Source organism: Accipiter gentilis, chromosome 9 (assembly GCF_929443795.1).
Source record: "Accipiter gentilis chromosome 9, bAccGen1.1, whole genome shotgun sequence".
Classification (NCBI taxonomy): Eukaryota; Metazoa; Chordata; class Aves; order Accipitriformes; family Accipitridae; genus Astur; species Astur gentilis.
In genome coordinates, this window is record NC_064888.1 from 41,424,924 (window position 1) to 41,444,848 (window position 19,925).

Below are 19,925 nucleotides of genomic sequence, written 5' to 3' on the forward strand. Positions count from 1 at the left end.
GTGGCCCAAGGCTCGCCGCCGGCTCACTTACCGTGGCAGCGGGAGGGCTGTCGTTAGGAGCTTTATCCCGTGGAAAAAGTGATATCGGACAAAGTGTGTTATTAATCCGTTCTATTAAATTAGAAAGTTGACTTTGTGGGCAGTATTTGCTCACAAACGGAAATAAATGTCTGCTCCTCCGTCTGATACTCCAGATTTTTGAGAAACAGGTTCTCTGACCCAAGGCTTTCCATGAGGCGTAGGAGCATATAATGTGCCCAAAAGAAAAAAAAATTCAGATTTGTTTTTTATTTACCGTCTGATCATCACTTTTGCCTGCTGGAGATGGGAAGCGTTACAAGCCCTTCCTCCACAGCAAAGTCTCTGCCACCTCTCGCCTCCGCTGGGGTTTGGTGGGTTAAGTTCTTGCCGAGCAAAGAGTTTCTAAAAAGCTCACAGTCACTTTTTAATAAGTCTCAAAATCAATGGACTGCCACTGCTTATTACAGGATTTTGAGTGAAAAATGTGTTCTTCTGCTGTCTGCCCGGAGATATAGAGCTCGCGATGTGTCCCTGAGCAGCACCCTTGATTTTGTTTCGGAAAGGGCCACATCGCTGCCCTCAGCGCTCGGCGGGAGCAGGCGGCGGGTTTTGCTCTGGCCAGTTGGTAAATACATTTGTTTATCACTCTCGCAGGGCCTGGGCCGTCGGTAAGAAATACAGTTTCAGTCTGGAGTCTAAACCCAATTCTGAGGGTATTGCTCGTAACTCTTGAGATCTGTTTATGTACGGACCAGAGCAGAAAAACAGGGCTTTTGAAAATCGAGTTAGCCGGCATGGTCCGAAATACTAATAGCCTCCACACGCGGAAATGTGGTTCAACAGAGGGAAAACTGCATTAGCCGTGCTTGAACACAGCTGGCACGCACCAGGAGCAAAGTCCTGCCCGTGTGAGGGGTACAGACCTCTGTTGCCCGCCCGTTTCGAGGGATTTTTCGGGTTGCCCAAGGAGGGGATGCTTAGCACACGGCGGGTGGGAGCACGCAAAGCGCACCTCTGCAGAAAGACTCTTAAAATTACTTTCTCCTATCTAAGTGCACTCCGGCAAGGGCAGCTGATGGCTGTGATACACAGTCAAATGAAACTCTAATACGTGAAGCATGACAACAGAGTTTAAACAGTCATTTTACATCGGTTACCTGCGGTATTTTCCACATAACTTTGCTCCCTGGGTCAAACAGCCAATTAGCTTAAACTGTCTATAATTTCATTCAAATTAGTGGAGTTGGGTTGATTTTCTCCGCTGGCGCATTATCGCTCTTCCAGAATGGGAGTGTTACTCCGCCAAGACCTCACATTATGTGTTATTTTTCATTGCAGATATTAAATAAGCAAGTTGCTGCTTGTCAGGCAACTCAGCTCCATGCTAAAAACAACGGTGTGAGCGAGAAGGAGCAATTCGGAGCTCAATATTTGAAAGCATTTACACAGTCCTGTGCAATTGATAGGCTACTTACATCTCATTTCTACTGCTTCTGACCTAATTAGATCTGCTAATCCTTCAAACTAAAGTGCTTTCGATTGGATCTCCATAGCTTGTCATATTGATGACCATTTGATTTCAAAGACAAATAGTTACACAGGAAGAAATCTCTTACAGTGTCACAAGGACCGGTTTGGGGTATCAAATTGTGTTTGATCTTTTTGTTGTTGGGGTTTTTTAATAGTATTTTCTGGTTAAGAAAACCCAACATTCTCGTATTTTATTTTGCTTCTTCACAGAGAAGAAAAAAATGCATTTTTTCATTTCTTTAATTGATTTTTACTGCATTCTGAACATGTATAGTGTAGTGTGGTTTATATCTGTAAGAGAATGGAGACAAATGTTTTTAAACCTGGTTCTTTTCTGTATCAGGAAAAAACAAACAAATGGGAGCAATTTCATGTTTGAAGCAGAAGGAACAGATTGCTTCTGTGTTGCAGATGTGCCTTTTACATAAGGTTTCTGCTTCCCCTGAGGTACCCGTGAGTCAAGGATTCTGCCCAAAATAGGTTTGAATGTGAACCAGCAGTCTCTATCATTTTGTCAAAAAGTAAAAGCATGCTTCAAGATTCGGCGGGTTCACAATTAACCACTGACATATAAACATGAACTCTGCAAAGCAGTTCTTAATTAAATGTAAAATCAAGGGAAACTTTCCTATTTCAAAGTTTCTAAGGGGAAGCGTAGCAAAAATTAACTTCATAAGCCTAATACTGATTTTCTGAGTATGATATTAAAGGGAGGGAGAAAGTGTGCTTGAATTTCTTCCTGTGCTGGAATAAAAAGGAGCGTGTATCAGCCCTGGGAGCGATGGCTACATTTGGAGTTGCACCAGTTCCATATTGGCATGTTTTGTCGTGCTAATTTCTCAGTACTGTTGCCCCGACGAGCATTACACGTCCTACTAAATATATTCATTGGTAGCTTATTATATAAATGAACATGTACTAAATTTATCTGACTTTCTAATGGAAATTGTAAATTCAATTATAATAATTATCTACCTATCTCTGTTATGTCTTCCTGCCTAATTTGCGTGCAGAATCTAAGCTCTGGTAGGTTTTGTGCTTGTTATTTATAGCATATATATTTCTCATTGTATTTGCATTGTATCTGTTCTTCAGAAGCAGGTTTTCAGGGATAATTTGATTGTTCTCTGATCAATATGAAGGGCTCATTTGTTTGAGAAATGCCTTTGATCTAATTGAATTAAGAATTATTGCCAATACACTGTTATTTAAATTCAAAATGGATTTTCACAAATGGTGCTATGAGCAGAGTTAGTTTTTTCTAGTGATAAATATGAAGTTAAAGATATCATCTGAGAGCAAAGCACTGAGGAAATTTTTCTGTTTTGTAAGGTATTTTAGAGGGGCACCTGGTTTATTTGGTTGTGAAATTAATGCCATCTGCGTGAGGAGTTCTTGCGTGTTGTCCGCGGATGTTCTGCAGACCACCAGCATTTCCCACAGTTTGCCCAGAGCCCCTGCCCAGATACACGACTGTCACTAAGCAGTTTCTCCAAGATTTTGAAATCTGCAGATCACAACTGAATGTGTGAAGCTAAATAACGTTGGCAATCCAGCTCTTATTCAGGTGCCTTAGTCGGGATTCAGGAGCTGACTGAACATACCAGGTTAAGTAAAATATTGGTCAGATAGAGGGAATATTTAATGGTTCTGACTGTAATACTTAAGAGACAGATCATCAGTGGCACTTTAATTAAAAAAAAACAAGAACAAAGCAAACAAACCTTCAGTTTTGCATTCAGTAAAGTAAAAATTCTGTTTTAATCTGCTTTTCATATTAGTCTGTTGACTTGGTTTTCTGACTCGGAGATCACTGTGTCCCACTGTAAGTCAGGAATAAACAGTGCAGGGCTTGGAGCCTCCTCTGGAAAATGAATCCCGCTTACTCAGCAGGGTTTTTCCTGAAGCGCGTGTTTCAAGCAGCAGTGCCCTTTCGAGACTCCAACCTTTTAATAACCTGGTTGTTTCTTCCAAAGAGCTCGGATAAACTTTAACCGGACTGTGAACGTGAAAGTCTTCATCGCCAAACGTGTTCAGTCCTGCCCTCATCGGTGGGCAGGGGAATGCGGCTTTCCAGCCGGGGCAGCCCCTTCGTCTTGGTCCAGAAGTTCTCATTCAGTAGCAGATGAAAACCAACTGCAGACTCAGAGAGCACTTGGTAGCCAAGGAGGAAGGGGAGAGGACGCACGTCGCTGCGTTGGTGGTGCTGCGGGAGAGGCGGGCGAAATGGAGAGCGGGCGGTCTTCGCCGTGGCGAAACGGAGAGACGAGCTCAGGGCACGGCGTGCCTGACGATCGTTTGTGATCCCCGTTCATTTGCCGTGGGGGAGAGCCGGGAGGAAGGAGGAAAGCTGTAGAACGGGTTGGGAAGTGTTTCTTGCCAGGTGGGATACAGGAAAAGTATTCCAGCAAAGATCCAGCCTTCCTGCCTCTGCCAGTATGCAGTCTCACCTTCCTATTTAGTCTATGATTAGTAAAACTTATCTGGTAAAAGCTCCGGATTTATAACTTCATGCTGTCTTAAAACCTGCTTTGAAGAGGGCATTCAGTTACCTTAGAGATACTTTATCCTTCTACTCTTACACATCTCTGAAAACTCCCAGTCGCTAGGTTGCAGGAGCGTTAGGAGGCTCTCTGGGCTGCTTCTGCCTGGCGGCAGAGGAAAGGCTGAAATGTCCTGGCACCCCCCGAGCCGCTCTTCTTTTTGGATAGCTTTTAAAAGAACGGCCTTGTTTCGTACGTGCTTTCACATGGGTTATCAGTTGCTTGTATACCAGTTTCTTACTGTGATTGAGAAATCACCCGTTATATTGTCCGAGACATTAATAAAAGTTGGAATATGAGTATCAAGGTTGCAAGTGCAGTACACGCGGTGTAACGCTAAGGCACTTCAGATGTTTGAGCTGTTCTTGTAGCAATGATTAAGGAAATTTGGCAGAGTTGGTGTGTGTTGTCACGTTTTAAGTGTTATCACGTGGAGGCGGCAGTTTAGTGTGGGGTGGGTACGGTGGGATGGATACAGTGAGACACAAACCAGTGGAAATGAAAAAGCATCATTATGCTTGGAGGAAAATAAAAGGCGGTGGCTGGCTGAGCGGGGGCGGGGGGGGGGGAGAATCTTAGGGAAAAACAGAACCAAAGCAGCATTTATGAGCTGTGACACTGCGGTACAGCCTCAGTGCAGTGATGGGAAAACTGTAATGGCTGCATAGCCAAAATGCTGTAGAAAACCTGACTGCAAAGTGTATGAGCAAATTCCAGTGTTCTCAAGCTCGCTCTGAAACAGATTTTATCATACATATATATGATTGAACATTATGAAAAAAAAGTCTTAATTTCCATAATGACTTTTTTAATTTGTCCAATTAGCGGGTGAATCTAACGGAGGGTGCTCTTGTTCTGTTGTATGATATATGAAGTGATTTAAAATATGTATATTTGAACAGTCTGGATTTCTGTTTTGAGTACTTTAATTATAACTGAATGTGTAATAGTAAATTGCAAGTTACTTATCTCTTTAAATGGTTTCCTTTTTTTTTAATTATTTGTGTTCTAAATGTGCAAAATACAAAAATAATGGAAAAGCAATGAAGCTGTTGCTTCAACTTGGCTTTTAAGCTCTGTAGTGCATAGAGGCTGAGGGCAATCGATACAGACCAAGAAATCAATATCCTATCATGATATAAAGTGGGGAATTATAAACTTCTCCAGTGCTTTCAAAAGATTTTTTTCTGAAATACTGAGCTAATTAATCATGAACCCTTGAGAGATTTTTTCATTGTCAAAAGTAAAAGTTATATTTTAAGCTAATAGCCAAGAGCATCCAGTATGCATAGTAGCAAATTGTGCAGAGGAGCTTTCAGGAGTCAGAGGGCTACAGACTTAACCTGCTGTCTCTCGCAGTTATATATGAAACAGCAGATGTTTCAAAAATCCATTCGTTGCTAACACGGTCTATCAAAATTGGTTTCTTCCAGCACCTGCCACCTCCGCTCCCCAGCAAGACCCCCCCGCCTCCACCTCCAAAGACAACTCGGAAGCAGACGTCTGTTGACTCTGGGATTGTCCAGTGAAGAAGGAAGCGGTTTTTTCCAAAGATAAAGTTGTAACAATTCATTTCCCTAAGTATTTTATGGTATATAATGTTTACCTCATTCAGGCGTGCAGTATCTAACATTTAGTGCAATGACTCTAACTCCGCAAGAAATCCATTTCTAGCCGTGTGTCGGAAACAACACTACATCACCCCTCTTCCTGGGGTTATTCCCTCCCATAACTTGAAAGAAATCTGGATTTCTACTTGAGACTGGGAGGTGTTCATCAACTGACAGCACCCTCTTCCTAAACCTTCTCCCTGCTTCTCCTGAATAACTTCAGGCACTTAGGTAGCTATGGAGTTTAAAATGAGCTGAGTATTCTGTACCCAATATCAGTGCGTATAGGAATCGATGACGATATTCACAATGAATTCAGTGCACGTTGGAGGAGGCTTCACAGTAAGGAAAAGCCGCCGTAGGATTTCCCCAAATAACGGTTCTGCCCAGGGCTAAAAATCAGACAGAGCTTATTTGTGAAATGTGCCTTCTCTTTAATTGTTCTGTCTTACAAATAAACTGATTGCCAATGGGCTTTGTAAAATTAGTCGTTGGTGATCAGTCATTTCCATTTGCATTCAGTTGGCTGTTCCTCTGGGTGTCGATCAGTGGGTAAAGCAGGGAAGCCTTTTAGCTGCTGACGGGCACGAGCGTATAGGAAAAAAATAACCAGAATAGGCAGATAGGAGACTCCCGGCCGTTCTGGACCTAGCAGTTGAGTACAGGAATGGGAAGAGCTTTTTCTTTTCTTCTTTAATGTGTAATATTTCATATGGATTAGGATGAACTGAATGGAATCACTTTGTCCTTGTGCCATCATTCTGTACAGCGTTTGTATATATGATGGTTTTTAGAATGTTTTAATTTTTATGGTGCCTGCTTTTCATGTAATAATGAATTAATGTACCTGCAAAGAATGCCTTGCGTATTTTTAATTTCCTAATTGCTGAAAGTGTAAAAAAAAAAAAAAAAGCAATTTTTTTTCCAGATATTAGGCTCTGAGAAATCTTGGACAATGATGGAATGGGGTGTTGGGAGGGAGGAAGGAAACTAACTTTATATTCTAGCGTTTTTTATTGTCATCACACTTTCGTTTTTTACTATCTACAGTCTTTTTACTCTTACGGTAGATTGTTTTTAAATATACCACTGACTCAAAAAAATAAAATATTATTTTAAAAACGCGCCTAAGAAAATTAATACATTTCCTTGGTATTTTTGATTCTCACTGCAGAGTTTTGGGAACTCTTTCATTCTGGGCTACATATACACTTACTGTCTTTATTTCTGAGCAATTTTGAGGAGGCCATGATAAAGCTGAAGTTTTTCATAGTACTGGTATGCTTCTTGCTGCATCTATATAGTACTGAGATAAAACACTTGTCTTTGTATGCTGTCAATATTCATAATGATAGCTTACTTTACAAGTTCTCTGTTGCTGAACAATTTGGGAAACAGATGAGATTTAGGTGATATTTTCTACCTCAAGTAGCTGCTACATGATGCAAGTAGCAGGCAGAAGCATGACTTTCACAGCAGTAAAACAATAATGTTCTTACAAAGGCAGAAAGATTGCCCTTCTCATAAAAAGAGGCTCAAATGGTCAATTATGTATTCTCGTAATTCTGCCTTAAACCATCATGTCACTTTGGATCATACGAACACGCTTTTTCGTGCAATGTGAGATAACATCAGCTACCAGAGTGTCTCAGAATTTCTGTTAGATATTGTCCTACAGTTCCCTATTTGTTTTGTTACCGGTATCATCTCTGCTTGAGGGGAAGAAGCTGGGAATGATTCTTAGCTACAGTCGATCAGATATTCTTTCCGTAGACAGTCAATACTGTATTACAACTTTAATTCTATAAGTCCTTCATTTAATTGAAAATTGCTTTAGAGACTGCTCTTGTTACTGTGCAGGAGATTGCGCTGGCATGCTGGTGAATTTTCCTCTTTTCTGTTTCATTTACTTTCTAAGGGATAGGAAGAGGCTTTCGCATGGGCCTCTAACTGGATGCTTGTAAATTGTATTTCTGATAAGGTGTTTGTTTTCACACGTCCTTAGCAAATTCCTGTGCTCATGCAAGTGTTATAATTTGGCCCCGCAACACTCCTCAAATAAGAGCCGCACTTTCAAATTGGTCTTGCAGTACAAACTCTAAATCTCATATGTGCGTATGTTTACAAATATGCAGGCTGAGACTGGGAATTGAAAATCAGACTCTCCGATTCACTTTCAGACCCAAATTGTCACCATTTTTACAATCTAACAGCTTCTAGGCTGTAACTCGTATAAAACCCAGCCAGAACGAATCATTACCCTCCTCAAAGTGTTGTAAAAACACACTTCAGCAAATCCGGAAACTAATTCGGTTACAGTCTCTAAGCAGTGAACAATCCTGCGAAGGCTGTTATTTTTCCTACGGTGCGCTCGCTTCCTTTGTACTCCAGTGGCGTTGTATCAGAGCATCCCAATGCAATCTGAATTTCTTGTGACATTGTTTGCAACAAAGATGAGCCATTGCGGGAGAGCTTGATACGAGCCAATCCAGAAAAAGAAGGTTATTTAACCAAAGTGGTATCACTCACGCTTACTTTGTCATGCTGACGTCCTCACAAGGGTAGAGGGACGCGTGCCCAAGGAATGGGTCCAGGGTTGCTTGTGGTCACGTAAAGGACACGAGGTGCCTGCTGGGACGCGGAGTCCACGTCTCCTGCGTTATTCTGAGGTTGGTGAACATGTGCTGGTTGTTGGATGTGCCCTTGGTTCCCTTTGGGAGTTGGCAGTGACTCTGATCTTGTGTCTCTTTGTCCTACTTCTGGGGGAATTCAGTAGGCAGCACTCAATGTGGTCGATGTCTGTTGTCTCCCCGCCTGGTGAGGATGCCGTACAGTTCCAGTTCTGTTCTTCATCTTCCCACCGTCATCCCGTAATGGCCTCAGTGAGTCTTCTGCTTTCCCGACCTTGATGCCTTGAGTAGCTGCAGGTGGATATGGTGGGATCCTGCTCCAGCTGCCACTGCTTTATCCTCCTGCCAGCAATCCTGGTGCCTCCACGCCCGAAGATCCCCATTCAGACTTCATTCAAATCGATATTTCTGCTACAGGAGGTTGCCGAAAGAAATCTTCTAGGAAAGATGACCCCTCCGTGTCTTCCCCAGTAGACGTTGTCCAGGGCATTAGCAGGATCCAGAGGGGCCAGGTTTTCGCCATTTAAGAGAAGTGCTACTGTTCAGGGATTAACCTCCCCCTAGATGCTGTCCCTTCACTCAGACTTGAGGGCAATACCACAGGGCTTTGCAACAAAAATTTTCCTAAAAGAAGAAATTCAGAGGTGTCAGGTTTCAAGATAGTGTGAGAAAACAGGTTTTTCAATGGCCAGTAATTTTTGCTTCTTGAACGTTAGCTTGAATTTACTTACTGAAAGTTAACTTACAGTGCCAATATAAAAATGAGAAGCCCTTAATACCATTTCTCTGGGTCTTAGCTTGGGAGTGAGAGGGCAGTTTTTACAGGTGCACGCATCAATTCCCATCAGTGCCATGCAAAACCACAGAAGATTTGTTGGGCAGCAGTTGTTTGTTTTTTAATCAAATTTCTTTTCAATGGGAAGCTCAATGCAAAGGTCAGTTCTTAAGCTGGTTTCCATAATTGACATTTATGATTACTGAAATGTCTCTGATGGCATCACAAATTCTGTTGTAAAAACGTTTTTCAATTCAGTTTCATCTTAACGGAGGTATTTTTCTTTACCATGGATGTGTGTGATATGTGACTGTACAGGGAAAAATGATAAAAAGTTTGCAGTGTGTGTGCATATATGTGTTCACGATGTATGAATAAGAGATTGATGTGAGTGTACATACATATGTGTATACATGCATACACATCTGAACACACAGGTTTTAATGTGAAGTATCTCACTTCATTGACTAGTTGAGGTGCCCACCTTCTTGCTTCACATTAGACATCCTCGCTATCGATTCTTGTGACCTTTTTGGGGACCGTTCTGTGCCAGAAGCTCAACATAGTGTTGTTGATGCCAGTTGTCCTGTGATGGATGTTCACAATTACCTATTTTTAGTAAAGGTTCTTTGGATAAACTAGTCGTTTCTTGCATACATCTTTGACACAACCAAGTGAATTAAGCAGAAAATTTCTTACAGATTACCAGTTACAGCTGGTTTGATGTTTAAATATGTGTAGACCGGACCATGGTGTAACAGGAGTCATCCTCTTCTTCTGATCCAGCAATTACCATCCTGCGTTGGGCTTTGGAGTATTTTTCGATGCCGTTTTGAAGAAAAAAGTATTTTATCCCCAAGCTGACGGGAGAGGAAGGTAAGGCAGAAACAGTTTTCCTGGATCTGTTAGCGTTATGTTGGTTATGTGTGCATTTGCGTTTCACAGAGATGTTGCTGTTCATCTCCTGTAACTGTCAGAAGCACGTGCTGCCGACAAGTGGGTTGCCCTTTCCGTTGCTGCTGCCTTTCAGCATTTTTGCTCAGTATATTTAAATTCAGTGCCAGATGCTCAGGGTGCAGCCCCGGGCAGGAGCAGGTCTCCCAGGAGGATGGGTGGTGAAGGTGGCCAAGCTTCTTGCCCACTCAGTGCCATGCTGCCACTGCCTGCATCCCTCGGCACAAACTGAGTTTGGTGTTTTTCAATTTGCATATACACCTTACCTGGTGACGAAGCAATAAATGAAGAAGTAGAATATGCTCATGAAAAAAAAAACCAAGTGCTTCAGTGGTGGCGACCACTGAAATTCAGGGGTTTCCTATATCCTCAGTTTCGGCATTAACACAGTAATGGGAAGCGTGAGGTCCAGCTGCTCTGACATTTCAATTTCCTCTCATTCTCCTTTTGTACTTTTCATGGATCTAAACTGAATTTCAGGCTTGCAATTCCCATCTTCTTGGTGATGCAGAAACGTGTGGATTGGTTATTCTATGGGATCTAACCAGCTGTTCTCCAGTGAGGCTATTTATAGGATTTTTAATTTCCCTCGGTTTTGTCATATGTTTTCTGCAGACATGAATAATTACTGTAAATTAGGTTTCTCTATCAAATGACAGACTTAATTTTTTTTAATTTCCAGTCTGCGCAGTATTGTATTATAGCACTTTAATGTGAAGTTGCTGAATTAAATAACTCATTTCACATCTAACCAAGCTGGCTCCGGACCAGTGCGTTGAGGACACGTACTGACCCCCTTGTGAGACTGAGCTGGGACGGCGACTCCATTCAGTCTCGTGTTGCATTTAGCCAAGCGGTTTCCATTCCCTAACGCCGTCGTGTTACAGCTACACGTTGATGCATGGTTTTCAGAATCCAAGTTGACCGTCTCAGATTCATGGCTACCCAAACTCCCTGTCTGCCATCCCAAACTTGCAGAGATTTTATGGGTGGTGAAACATTGCTATTTTGGGTTGAATCCATATTGTTTTGGCCATTCACTCAGCTTTTCATTGCACAGTTTGGCTCTGATGCTGTTGAACTTCTGTGTTTGCAGCCCAAGGTCTTGCAGAGCTGGGGAACTAAAGAGAGGAACATCAGCCATAGTACATTAATGCTACAGAGTTGGTGATCAAACCACGTTCTTCACTGACACCTTATGTTTAATATGCTTTATTTGCAAACATTTGCAAATTATTACTACAAAGCTTCCTCTGAGTTGGAGCTCAAGGCAGATTTCCGTAAGCCACCCATATCAACACGTCCTCATGGTATTTAGCCTCCTTGGTAGACGCTCCCATTTCCATTTTTCAGATGTTTTTTCTCTCTTAAAGTGCAAGAAACCCAAATGGTGTTTGAATCTTCTTGTTTGTCAAATGATTCCTAAAAAAAAAACGCCTCTGAAAAGGCTTCGGGGGCAATATCTGCTTGGTCCCCGAAGGTGGTTGCTTTGCGCTTTGTCACGACGGAGGTGTCCTCGCTATGAGCAATGCCCGGTTGCCTGCCCCCATGTTCTTTGGGTGACTCGCCTCACATCATATAAAAAAGCTTGGAGCCTCTAATTGTCCTCATTCTAACGAGGAATAAGCACTGTCGGTCTCTCCCACATTTCCAGACCAGGGGGTCTAGCTGCTTAACAGATGCTTGAAAAGATGCTGGTTCTGCTGTTATTGAAAGCTGTGGCCTTCTGCCAGTTTGCATCAGAGGGGAATATATGGTGTCATCGACATTTGAGGGAGTCCTTCACAGAGAGAAAGCATAGACAAAACCAAATGTGACACTGTTTTCCTATAGATAAGGCATTTTTTGTGTGTGCTCCTGTTGTTGGCTGTTCTTCCAAGCTTCATATTTATTCCCTGGCCTTATTTTCAGCACTGTAATCCCAATTTAAAGTGAGTTTTCTTTCTCCATCATTCCTATGAGCAATGACGGATCACTGCACGAACAGTGGAGAACCCAGAAAATGAACTACAAAAAACATCTTGATGAAAAAAAACACTTGGCAGACTATTAAGCAGCCTGTGGAAATGAATAGGTTCCCAGGCACCATTTTAGAGCAGTTGGACATGGGTTCTGTGTTGAATTGCAAGGGACTGATGTAGAAGTGTAACAGTTTGAGAGGTAAAACAGCCCCACCAGCTTCGGTCTAGGCAAAACACTTCTTAGATTAGCATAAATTATGCAGTTTAAAACACTTATTAACATTTAATTTAACATTATGAACGTTGGTTTGGGAAGTGTGTTCTTGGAGCAAGAGAAGTCATTGCAGAGCGCAGGAACTTCACTTAACCTGTAATTATTGTTTCTCTGAAAATTTTATGTATTTTCCTGCATTTTGATTGCACGTGCTCAAAATCTCTCAGAGAAAAAATCCAAATAAATCAACCATAAATTCAAACATTACAAAAGAAAAATGCGTTCTTTCGAAAGATGAGGTAGTTGGCTGCTACCTACTAGTGTTACAGGAGGTCTGTCCTGAGATATTTTTAGAATCATGTTAAGATCTGGCTGTCAATATCTCAGTCTACTGGTTATAAATTTCCTTCCTTGTGTTTATTACTGTGTGCAGCTGGCAAATGTATTTGTTGTCGTTGTTCTTCTATGCAGCACGTTATTGGTAACTTGGTCCTCGGAGGGAAACAATAGCAAAAAATTAGAACTAGAAGATTTGTTTTAAAAAAGAGGTCCTTTTGTGCTGGACCATCCTCCCATGTGGCGTGCAGTGTCTGAACGGGCGCGCGGGAACAGGAGTAGGCGTACAAAAACAGTGACCCTTGGAGAGAAGCAGAGCACTTCGGAAATTCGCATCAGGAGCGAAATCGGTGTTCGTTCTTGTCGCAGCCGCTCGGTGGGGCTCTTGGCATTGTGGCAGAAAAGTGGCTTTGGGAAAATTAATTTCTCTTCTCGGGTGTGAGGTTTTCTGGTGACCTGGTGTCTGTATAAGGTCAGCAGCAGAAGTCACGTCTTAAGGTATAGGCCAGGTTGCTTAAAGACCTGGAAAAGGTGAAGTTCTGTTTTGTTGGACGGCAAGCGCAGTATTGCTCTCACAGCGTTTGCACCTCTGTTCTTCCAAAGCACAAAGGAGACACCAAGGGCTAAATCCTCTCCTAAGTTACAGCTCTGCCAAGTCCACTGAAGTCATCCCTTCGCAGGTATCACTGCAGGCAAGACCTAGCATCCTTCCCCTAATATTTAACCGATGCAAAGGTAGCCATTAAGCATCCTCAGGACAACACAACTGCAAGGCTAATAGTAAGTTTGTGCCCGTAGCAATTGCACGCATCATTTCAGTATTACATTATTATTTTTCGTGGTACAGTTGTAATACTTCTGCTGAAGGGGGTGAGATTGCTTTTCTAAAGTGTTGGTAGAATTACAGAGAAGTCATACCATAAAAGCTTAGTTTGTTCCTTCCGTACACTATAACACTATAGTATTATGATTATTTTTTTTAAAATGTAATCATTAAGCACATGTCCAATTTGCCTAAGTAACTAATTTTCATTCAAGAGTTATTCAGACAAAATTACTGTTGGTATCAATGGGCTATAAAAGGGAACTGATTTTTGTATTCTATTTAAAATAAAGGACTGTTCTCCAAAAAATTAATCTTAAAGTTACAAGTAAGCACAAACAATAATAAAGTTTAGTTTAGCTGTAGAAGTCAACTTTGAGTGATGATGAGTCAGTTCTTGATGATGATCGGTCTTGATGCTTTCTGTCCTCTTATTGATAAGGCTTTGATTTACTGCGAATTGCCTTCATTGGAAACCATCTTATATTAGAAAGTGCTTTACTCTAAAAAAGAAATAATTTGGGCATAATGGAGAACTTGGCTGCAGAGTCTTATTGAGGTAGTTGGAAGCAAAACGATGATTGTGTGTGGAAAAGCCGAACCCACGGTACCCGCGAGCGCTGGGGAGCTGAAACTCCCTGGCCTTGGGGAAGGAAAAAGCTTGCCAAAACAAAGCAGCGGCTGACTTTGTTTTCTGTCTGGTTTCATTCGGTAAACAAAGCCAATTAGTTAATGGAATTCGCAAGGAAAGCATCCTTCTGGGTGCTTTGGCCCTCTCCGAGCTGGGAGGTGAGCAGTGCGTGGGTTTGGAAGTGGGGGGCACGGGGACGATGAGCATCATTGTGGAAAAGGGATTTATTTACAGCCTGCCCAGCGTGTGAGGCACCCGCGGGGACTGCTGCGGGTACGAAAGCTGTTCAGGGAAGAAATACTGGCTCTCTGGAGGCAGCTGCCAGCACGTCGCCTGTCCGTCCTTTTTCTCTGGGAGTGTAGTTAAATCCTGTATAAGGCACAGCAAGAAGCGTCGCCCCTTTTCTCAGCGATCAAGACTTTGCAACGCAATAAACGTGAAAGCCGACTTCAGCCCAAATAGGAGAAATCCGAATGGGAATGGAATAAAGTCAACATGCCTGTTGGACGGTAAGGAAAAACGAAAGTTCTCCGAAGGAGCTTTGGAGAAATGTAGGATGCAGCGTGGAGGGTGAGGTCCATGGGACAGACCATGGCTGGGCAAAACCCACCCATGACCACGAGTGTGCTTTCACCAGATGCAGCTCTAGATGTATTTCACTCTACGTGACCATTTCATTATGATCTCCGGTGGTTTGATTCTCTTGTTTCTTCACCTCCCGAGTTGTTGGCCTCTCAATTTCGGTTCAGGCTGGGCTGGTGGTTCTTCTTGGTACTTTGTTTTCAAGAGCAGCGCTGACGTCCGCACCAGTCCCCATCCCCGCAGCACACGTAGCTGCGTTTCATTCATAGGTGTTGTTTTTTTTTCTCCCCCATGTGCTTGGTGCCTACGAGGCTCTTCCAAAACAGCAGTAGTACGAGCTCTGTGTTGGTGGGGAAAGGCTGATCCCAAGGCAAGGACCTCACCCCGGCACATCACGGGCAGGAGGAGGGGGTTGGTTTTTGCTGGGACCAGAGCTGTGCCAAGCTCCGGCAACGTTATCTAACGCAGCGTTACCCAAGTTCAGCGGGGATGCTTTCCTTTCCTGCAGGCCATTGTAGTACCATTAAAAAAACCCAGTGTCTCTGCACGGAACTTATTTTTCTCCAGTGCTCCTTGTTTCTGGCTGACAGCAAGCATTAGCCGGTGGTACGAGCTAATTGGAAGTGACCAGTGACCGCAAAGCCCCGTGTGGGAGCGAGAGCCTTGCTTCCTCTTTTTTAAAATACTGACGTTTGCGTTTAAGATGTTCTTTTTTCGCTCCTCTTTCTCCTTCCTTTCCCTCCTTGATTTCTGTTACTTAATAAGGGAAAATTTTTAAAAGGGAACAACTGGAAAGCGCGTTTCGTAAAAAGGAGGGTGCAGTTTCACCCACCCCTGTTATCCTATGGGCAGGAGCGTGGGGATGTTTGGGTTTCCAAGGGATGAGCTGTCTGTGCCTGGCTCTGCTCTTGCTGGCTGCCGTGCTGTGCCGTGCCGTGCCATACATCATCCCGGCGGACCCCTCTTGCCCCAAAGGAAGGACTGAGCCCGTAGCATGGCCCCATGCTGGAGCCTTCGTCAGATTTGGGAACGGCACACCCCAGCTAAGGCATGGCCCAGAAGCCATGGGGGATCTCCCAGTGGACATGTGGGGCTGTAGGAAATTTTTTTCCAGGCAAAAAGTTGGCGTAGTTGGGGGCAGAGGTTCAGGGGAACCTCAAACCTCACATGAGGGGGTTTTGTCATTCAGATGAGGATTTACGCAGGCATATACGGTATCAAATAGTACTCGTGTTAACACTGTGCTGATAATAATAAATCAGTGTAGCCATTGTGTTTTATTTTCACGATAAGAAAAATGAAAGGGAAGAAAGCCAAGTGCTTACCTATTTTACCAGATAATTTACCTGTAGTCGAGCTATAAAATGAATGTCGCTTGCACTTCTCTTCTCTCTTAAAACAAAATGATGGAGCAGAGGAAGGCACCTTCAGGCAAGAGCAGAGCTAGTGGAAAAACAAAAAGTAGAGCACATGCTCCCGTTGCGTTTGCTGAGAAATGATGTGAGCATTTGGCAGCTCCCCGCAAGGTGCTGTGGTACCCGGGCATTGCGTAGGGGAGCGGGGAAGGATGGGCAAAGGGGCAGCGGGAAGGAAAGGCTGTTAATTAAGAGTGGGTGGCAAAAAGTAGCTGGCAATTGTATCTCTATTTCCTAACCTCTGGATTTACTTTCAGATGGGGAAGTCAAAACTGTAAGGTGCTTTAGGTTAAAATTCCATTTGTTTTGCAGGATTTCTGCCAGAGTGCTGTTTCTCTCATTTATAATGAACTGGAAAAGGTGTGAGTGCACCTTCCAAAGCACTTAATCACCACTGCTCATCATGGTCTTTCAAGCATTTGGCTGCATCATGATGATGATGGGTCAGAAATTATCTGCAAAATAATGAATGCATCATCCACTGCACATAAAGAGGAGCTTTGGCAATTCAGTGCATTATATGTGCTATGAAATATTTTAAATACATTCTGTAATTTTTTTGTCCAATTTCTCTTCTGCTGGATAACCCCGTCTCTGTGTGTGTCCCTGCCACAGACTCCTGTCCCTCCTTGGGCTCAGCCACTGGTGGTCCAGGGAGCCAAGCTCTGGGGTAGGGTAGGGTTTCCGAGACAAGGTCCAGCATTCAAGAAGAAAAAAATATTTGCATGGCAAGGTATAAAATCCTAAAGGAAAAAATAATAAGTAAAACAACCGACAGGGAATGGGAGTCACTGGATCATTGAGTCCTTGGTCAAGGTGTCGGTCACTGGGGTCAGTGATGCCATCCAGGCGTTGGTGCTGACAAATGATGGCAACTCAGCAACGTGGAGGGATCCGGTTGCTTTATCAGGGATAATGGCCGTACCTTTGCTTAGCTAAAGGGCTCTTCAAATGCGAGCTGTATTCTGTGTGTGTCAGCCAATAAATAATTGCTGTATCATTTAAATTGTAAGCTGCTTGCAGAGTCTTCTTGCACACGGCTAGAGAAGCTGAAAAAAAAGTTACTGGTATGATGCGTGTTGTCAGAGAAAACAGCGTTCACTGCCTTTTGTTCCTTCCTAGAAATTGGTATCCAGCTATTTTTCTTTGAGAGAGGAAAATTGCCTCCTTTGAAGGGCCTCTTTTGAAGAGGAAAGAGGATCAGGTTGTTGTCGGTCTGGTTGGTGCAGACCTCGTGGGATTACCTGCCTTAAATTCCCACCGTCATAGGGTGGTCAGTGTTTAAAATCTCAATACTTCAAATGAGGACTGAAGTAGGAATGTGCCATCGAGGTGTTTCTTTTTACTTACCATTAGAAATACTGAAATTATAGCTCCACTATATATAATTGTGTTTGAATATCAAGGATTATATCCACGGAGTGGGGAGGAGTCTCTAGGATTACAGACATTTTCATTAGGAAACACCACCAGCAAGGTTTGGGTTTTACTTGTAGAAACTACCACCTAAGTTTTCTAGATAATATCCCCCTAAAAACTAGCGCTTTTATTTTTTCTTCCTGCTCAGTCTAAAATCTAAAAGGTGCCTGGTTATGTGGGAGCTAAACTTTTAAAGTTATTCGGAAATTGGCGTTGGCAACTGAATTTTGTGTTATTTGCCTGTGAATTGATACACAAGATTACATGCTAGCTGTTGGGTTTGGGTTTTTTTTTTTTTTACTTTATCTAAACTAGTCCATCAAAATAAACAAATCCAACTGAGGTATTTAGATTTTGATAATGACATAGGTATGCATATCTTCTATATTGCAAAAAAAAGCTAAGTGTGAATAAATAGTGCCATTTCAGTTCTCTGGGGAACATGTTAGCTATCTTACTACTTAAACTTTCTACATCTTGCATCATGCTATTCTATGTCTTACGTAACTCTGGTCCTCAAACCTCCCTAAAATGAGGTGGATGCAGCAAAGTACTGCCTGGATGATGTGCATGGTAAGATCTTGGCCTCCTGAAATCGATGAGAGTTTTTCATTACTTTGTTATTCCCAAAGCTGTATTTTCACTCAGGTTTGGTTTGGGTTTTTTTAACACCTATAAGGTTTTTTCAATCTTTAGTGTCTAGTTCACAAATGGGAAGGATTCAGAGAAAGGGAAGTTTGTGCATTTTGCAATCCGAACGCTGGGACGCGTGGAGCTGTAGGACATTCAGCCCGTTGAAAACCGGGTCCTTTCCCTAGTTCATCCCACGCACCCCCAAAACCTCCCAGGTTTGGGCATCTCCCCCTTCTTTCCTTCTCAAGGAGGGCGAACATCCCCCTGACCTGAGGATCTGAATTAATGAAGATAACACTTTCATTCTCTATAGCTCCACATCCCGCTCTTTGCTGTCGATAAGGTCTCTAGTTTCTACGGCTTTCTGTGACTTTTCCTGTCTCTTTTCAACTGAATCAAGGCTTTTAGTCATATCAGCCCTTAAACTCTCAATGCAGAGCTCTACGTCTGCTGCTCTGCAGCACAGAGAAGTTGGCGATGTGGTAATATATGTATAAGGTAGATTTGAAAGCGTTTTCACTTAAATGGATTTGATTTTATCATTCTAGATGACCTCCGCTTCCCAATACATTGCTCTTATCAGGCGCATTGTAGCTGTTAGGAGAAATGGAAGTCAACCATTCTGACAAAGTTAAGGGGGAAACTCTGGATTTTGAGTATTTGGGGGTTTGTTCTAAGGATTAGACCATTTTTCTTTTGCTCCTTTATTTTCAGGGAAATATTTGTTTGATACTATCCTGACAAAAGTGCAATGCCAACTTACCGTTAAAATTCAGAACCCAAAGTAGATCAATCTTACAATTTCTCTTTTAACTTTAGACTTGTCAGGCTCTATTATTCTCAATACAGTTTGACAGTTCTAGGTTAAAAAGACATCAATTACCTTTTGAAATTACCCTCTCCGCTATAGGATTAGCTCTATTTCTGCTGACTTTGGAAGTTCATTGTGCCCAGTAGATATTTTCGGGCGGGGGGTGTGCCTCAAAATGCTGCATATACCCATTTTATTGCACTCGACTGGCTGCCTTGGCGATGGCTGTGGCACTTGATGGCAACTGTGTCTTAGTCTTTCGTGACCACATTAGTCAGTCATTCTAGTTATTAAGAAAAACTCATTTGTGTGGGTTTACTGGTGCCGTTTCACTCTTCTTGCAATGTGTACAGACGGTAAATATGGTATTTTGATATTGCACTTATTAAACATGCAGAAATTGAATCAGCCCCAAAGACTGTCGCTATTGTATAACTACAGGCAGTTCTGTTATGTGCTGTGCAGAAAAACACTTTCCAGTTCCAGAGGTGACTTCAAATTTTCTCTTCCCCATTGGAATGTGACCAAGACCCTTGCAGGTATTTTTGTTTGGTGTGTTTTGTTGGTTGTTTGGCACCTTGTTTGTTTGTTTGTTTGTTTCAAAAAAAAAAAGATAAAGTAAAAATAGGGGAGAGCAGGAGAGGAGCAGAATGGGCTTCTCCAGGGGACGGTTCAGCATTAGGTGTTTAAAATTGCATTCTGGAGGAACCTCCCTCTAGTGCGTCTGCTGTGCCTAAAATGGCTTTATTCATCAATACCCCTATGCTTCTGTGCAGGTCTAGGTGGATAACAGAGACAAAACTTCAGATTTTTTTTATGACAAGTAATTAGTTGAAGAAGTCTGGGTTTGAGCAAAAGCCAGAAGTTCTCATGTTCTCCCATTTCACGTATTCCGTGACTGTATTTGACCTGCATCTAATACGTTCTGCTGTTACAGCCTCCCCTTTGCTTCCCAAACCTAGTCAGACTTTTGTGCATATTTTCAGTGACAGTGGATGAATTGATACTAGAAATGTCGCAATTTAATTTATAACTAG

General features: G+C 42.6%; 1 protein-coding gene across 2 annotated transcripts in view; it reads left to right on the forward strand.

The window, feature by feature from the left end:
* DOCK1 (dedicator of cytokinesis 1) overlaps window positions 1–6,830 on the forward strand; it is a 315,989-nt gene extending 309,159 nt beyond the window's left edge. For both annotated transcript variants that reach the window (XM_049809511.1, XM_049809513.1), the window contains exon 52: window positions 5,528–6,830. In XM_049809511.1, the coding sequence (XP_049665468.1) occupies window positions 5,528–5,623 (96 nt within the window). In that variant the 3' untranslated portion in view covers window positions 5,624–6,830. The remainder of the gene's footprint in view (window positions 1–5,527) is intronic.
* Window positions 6,831–19,925: the final 13,095 nt, after the last annotated feature.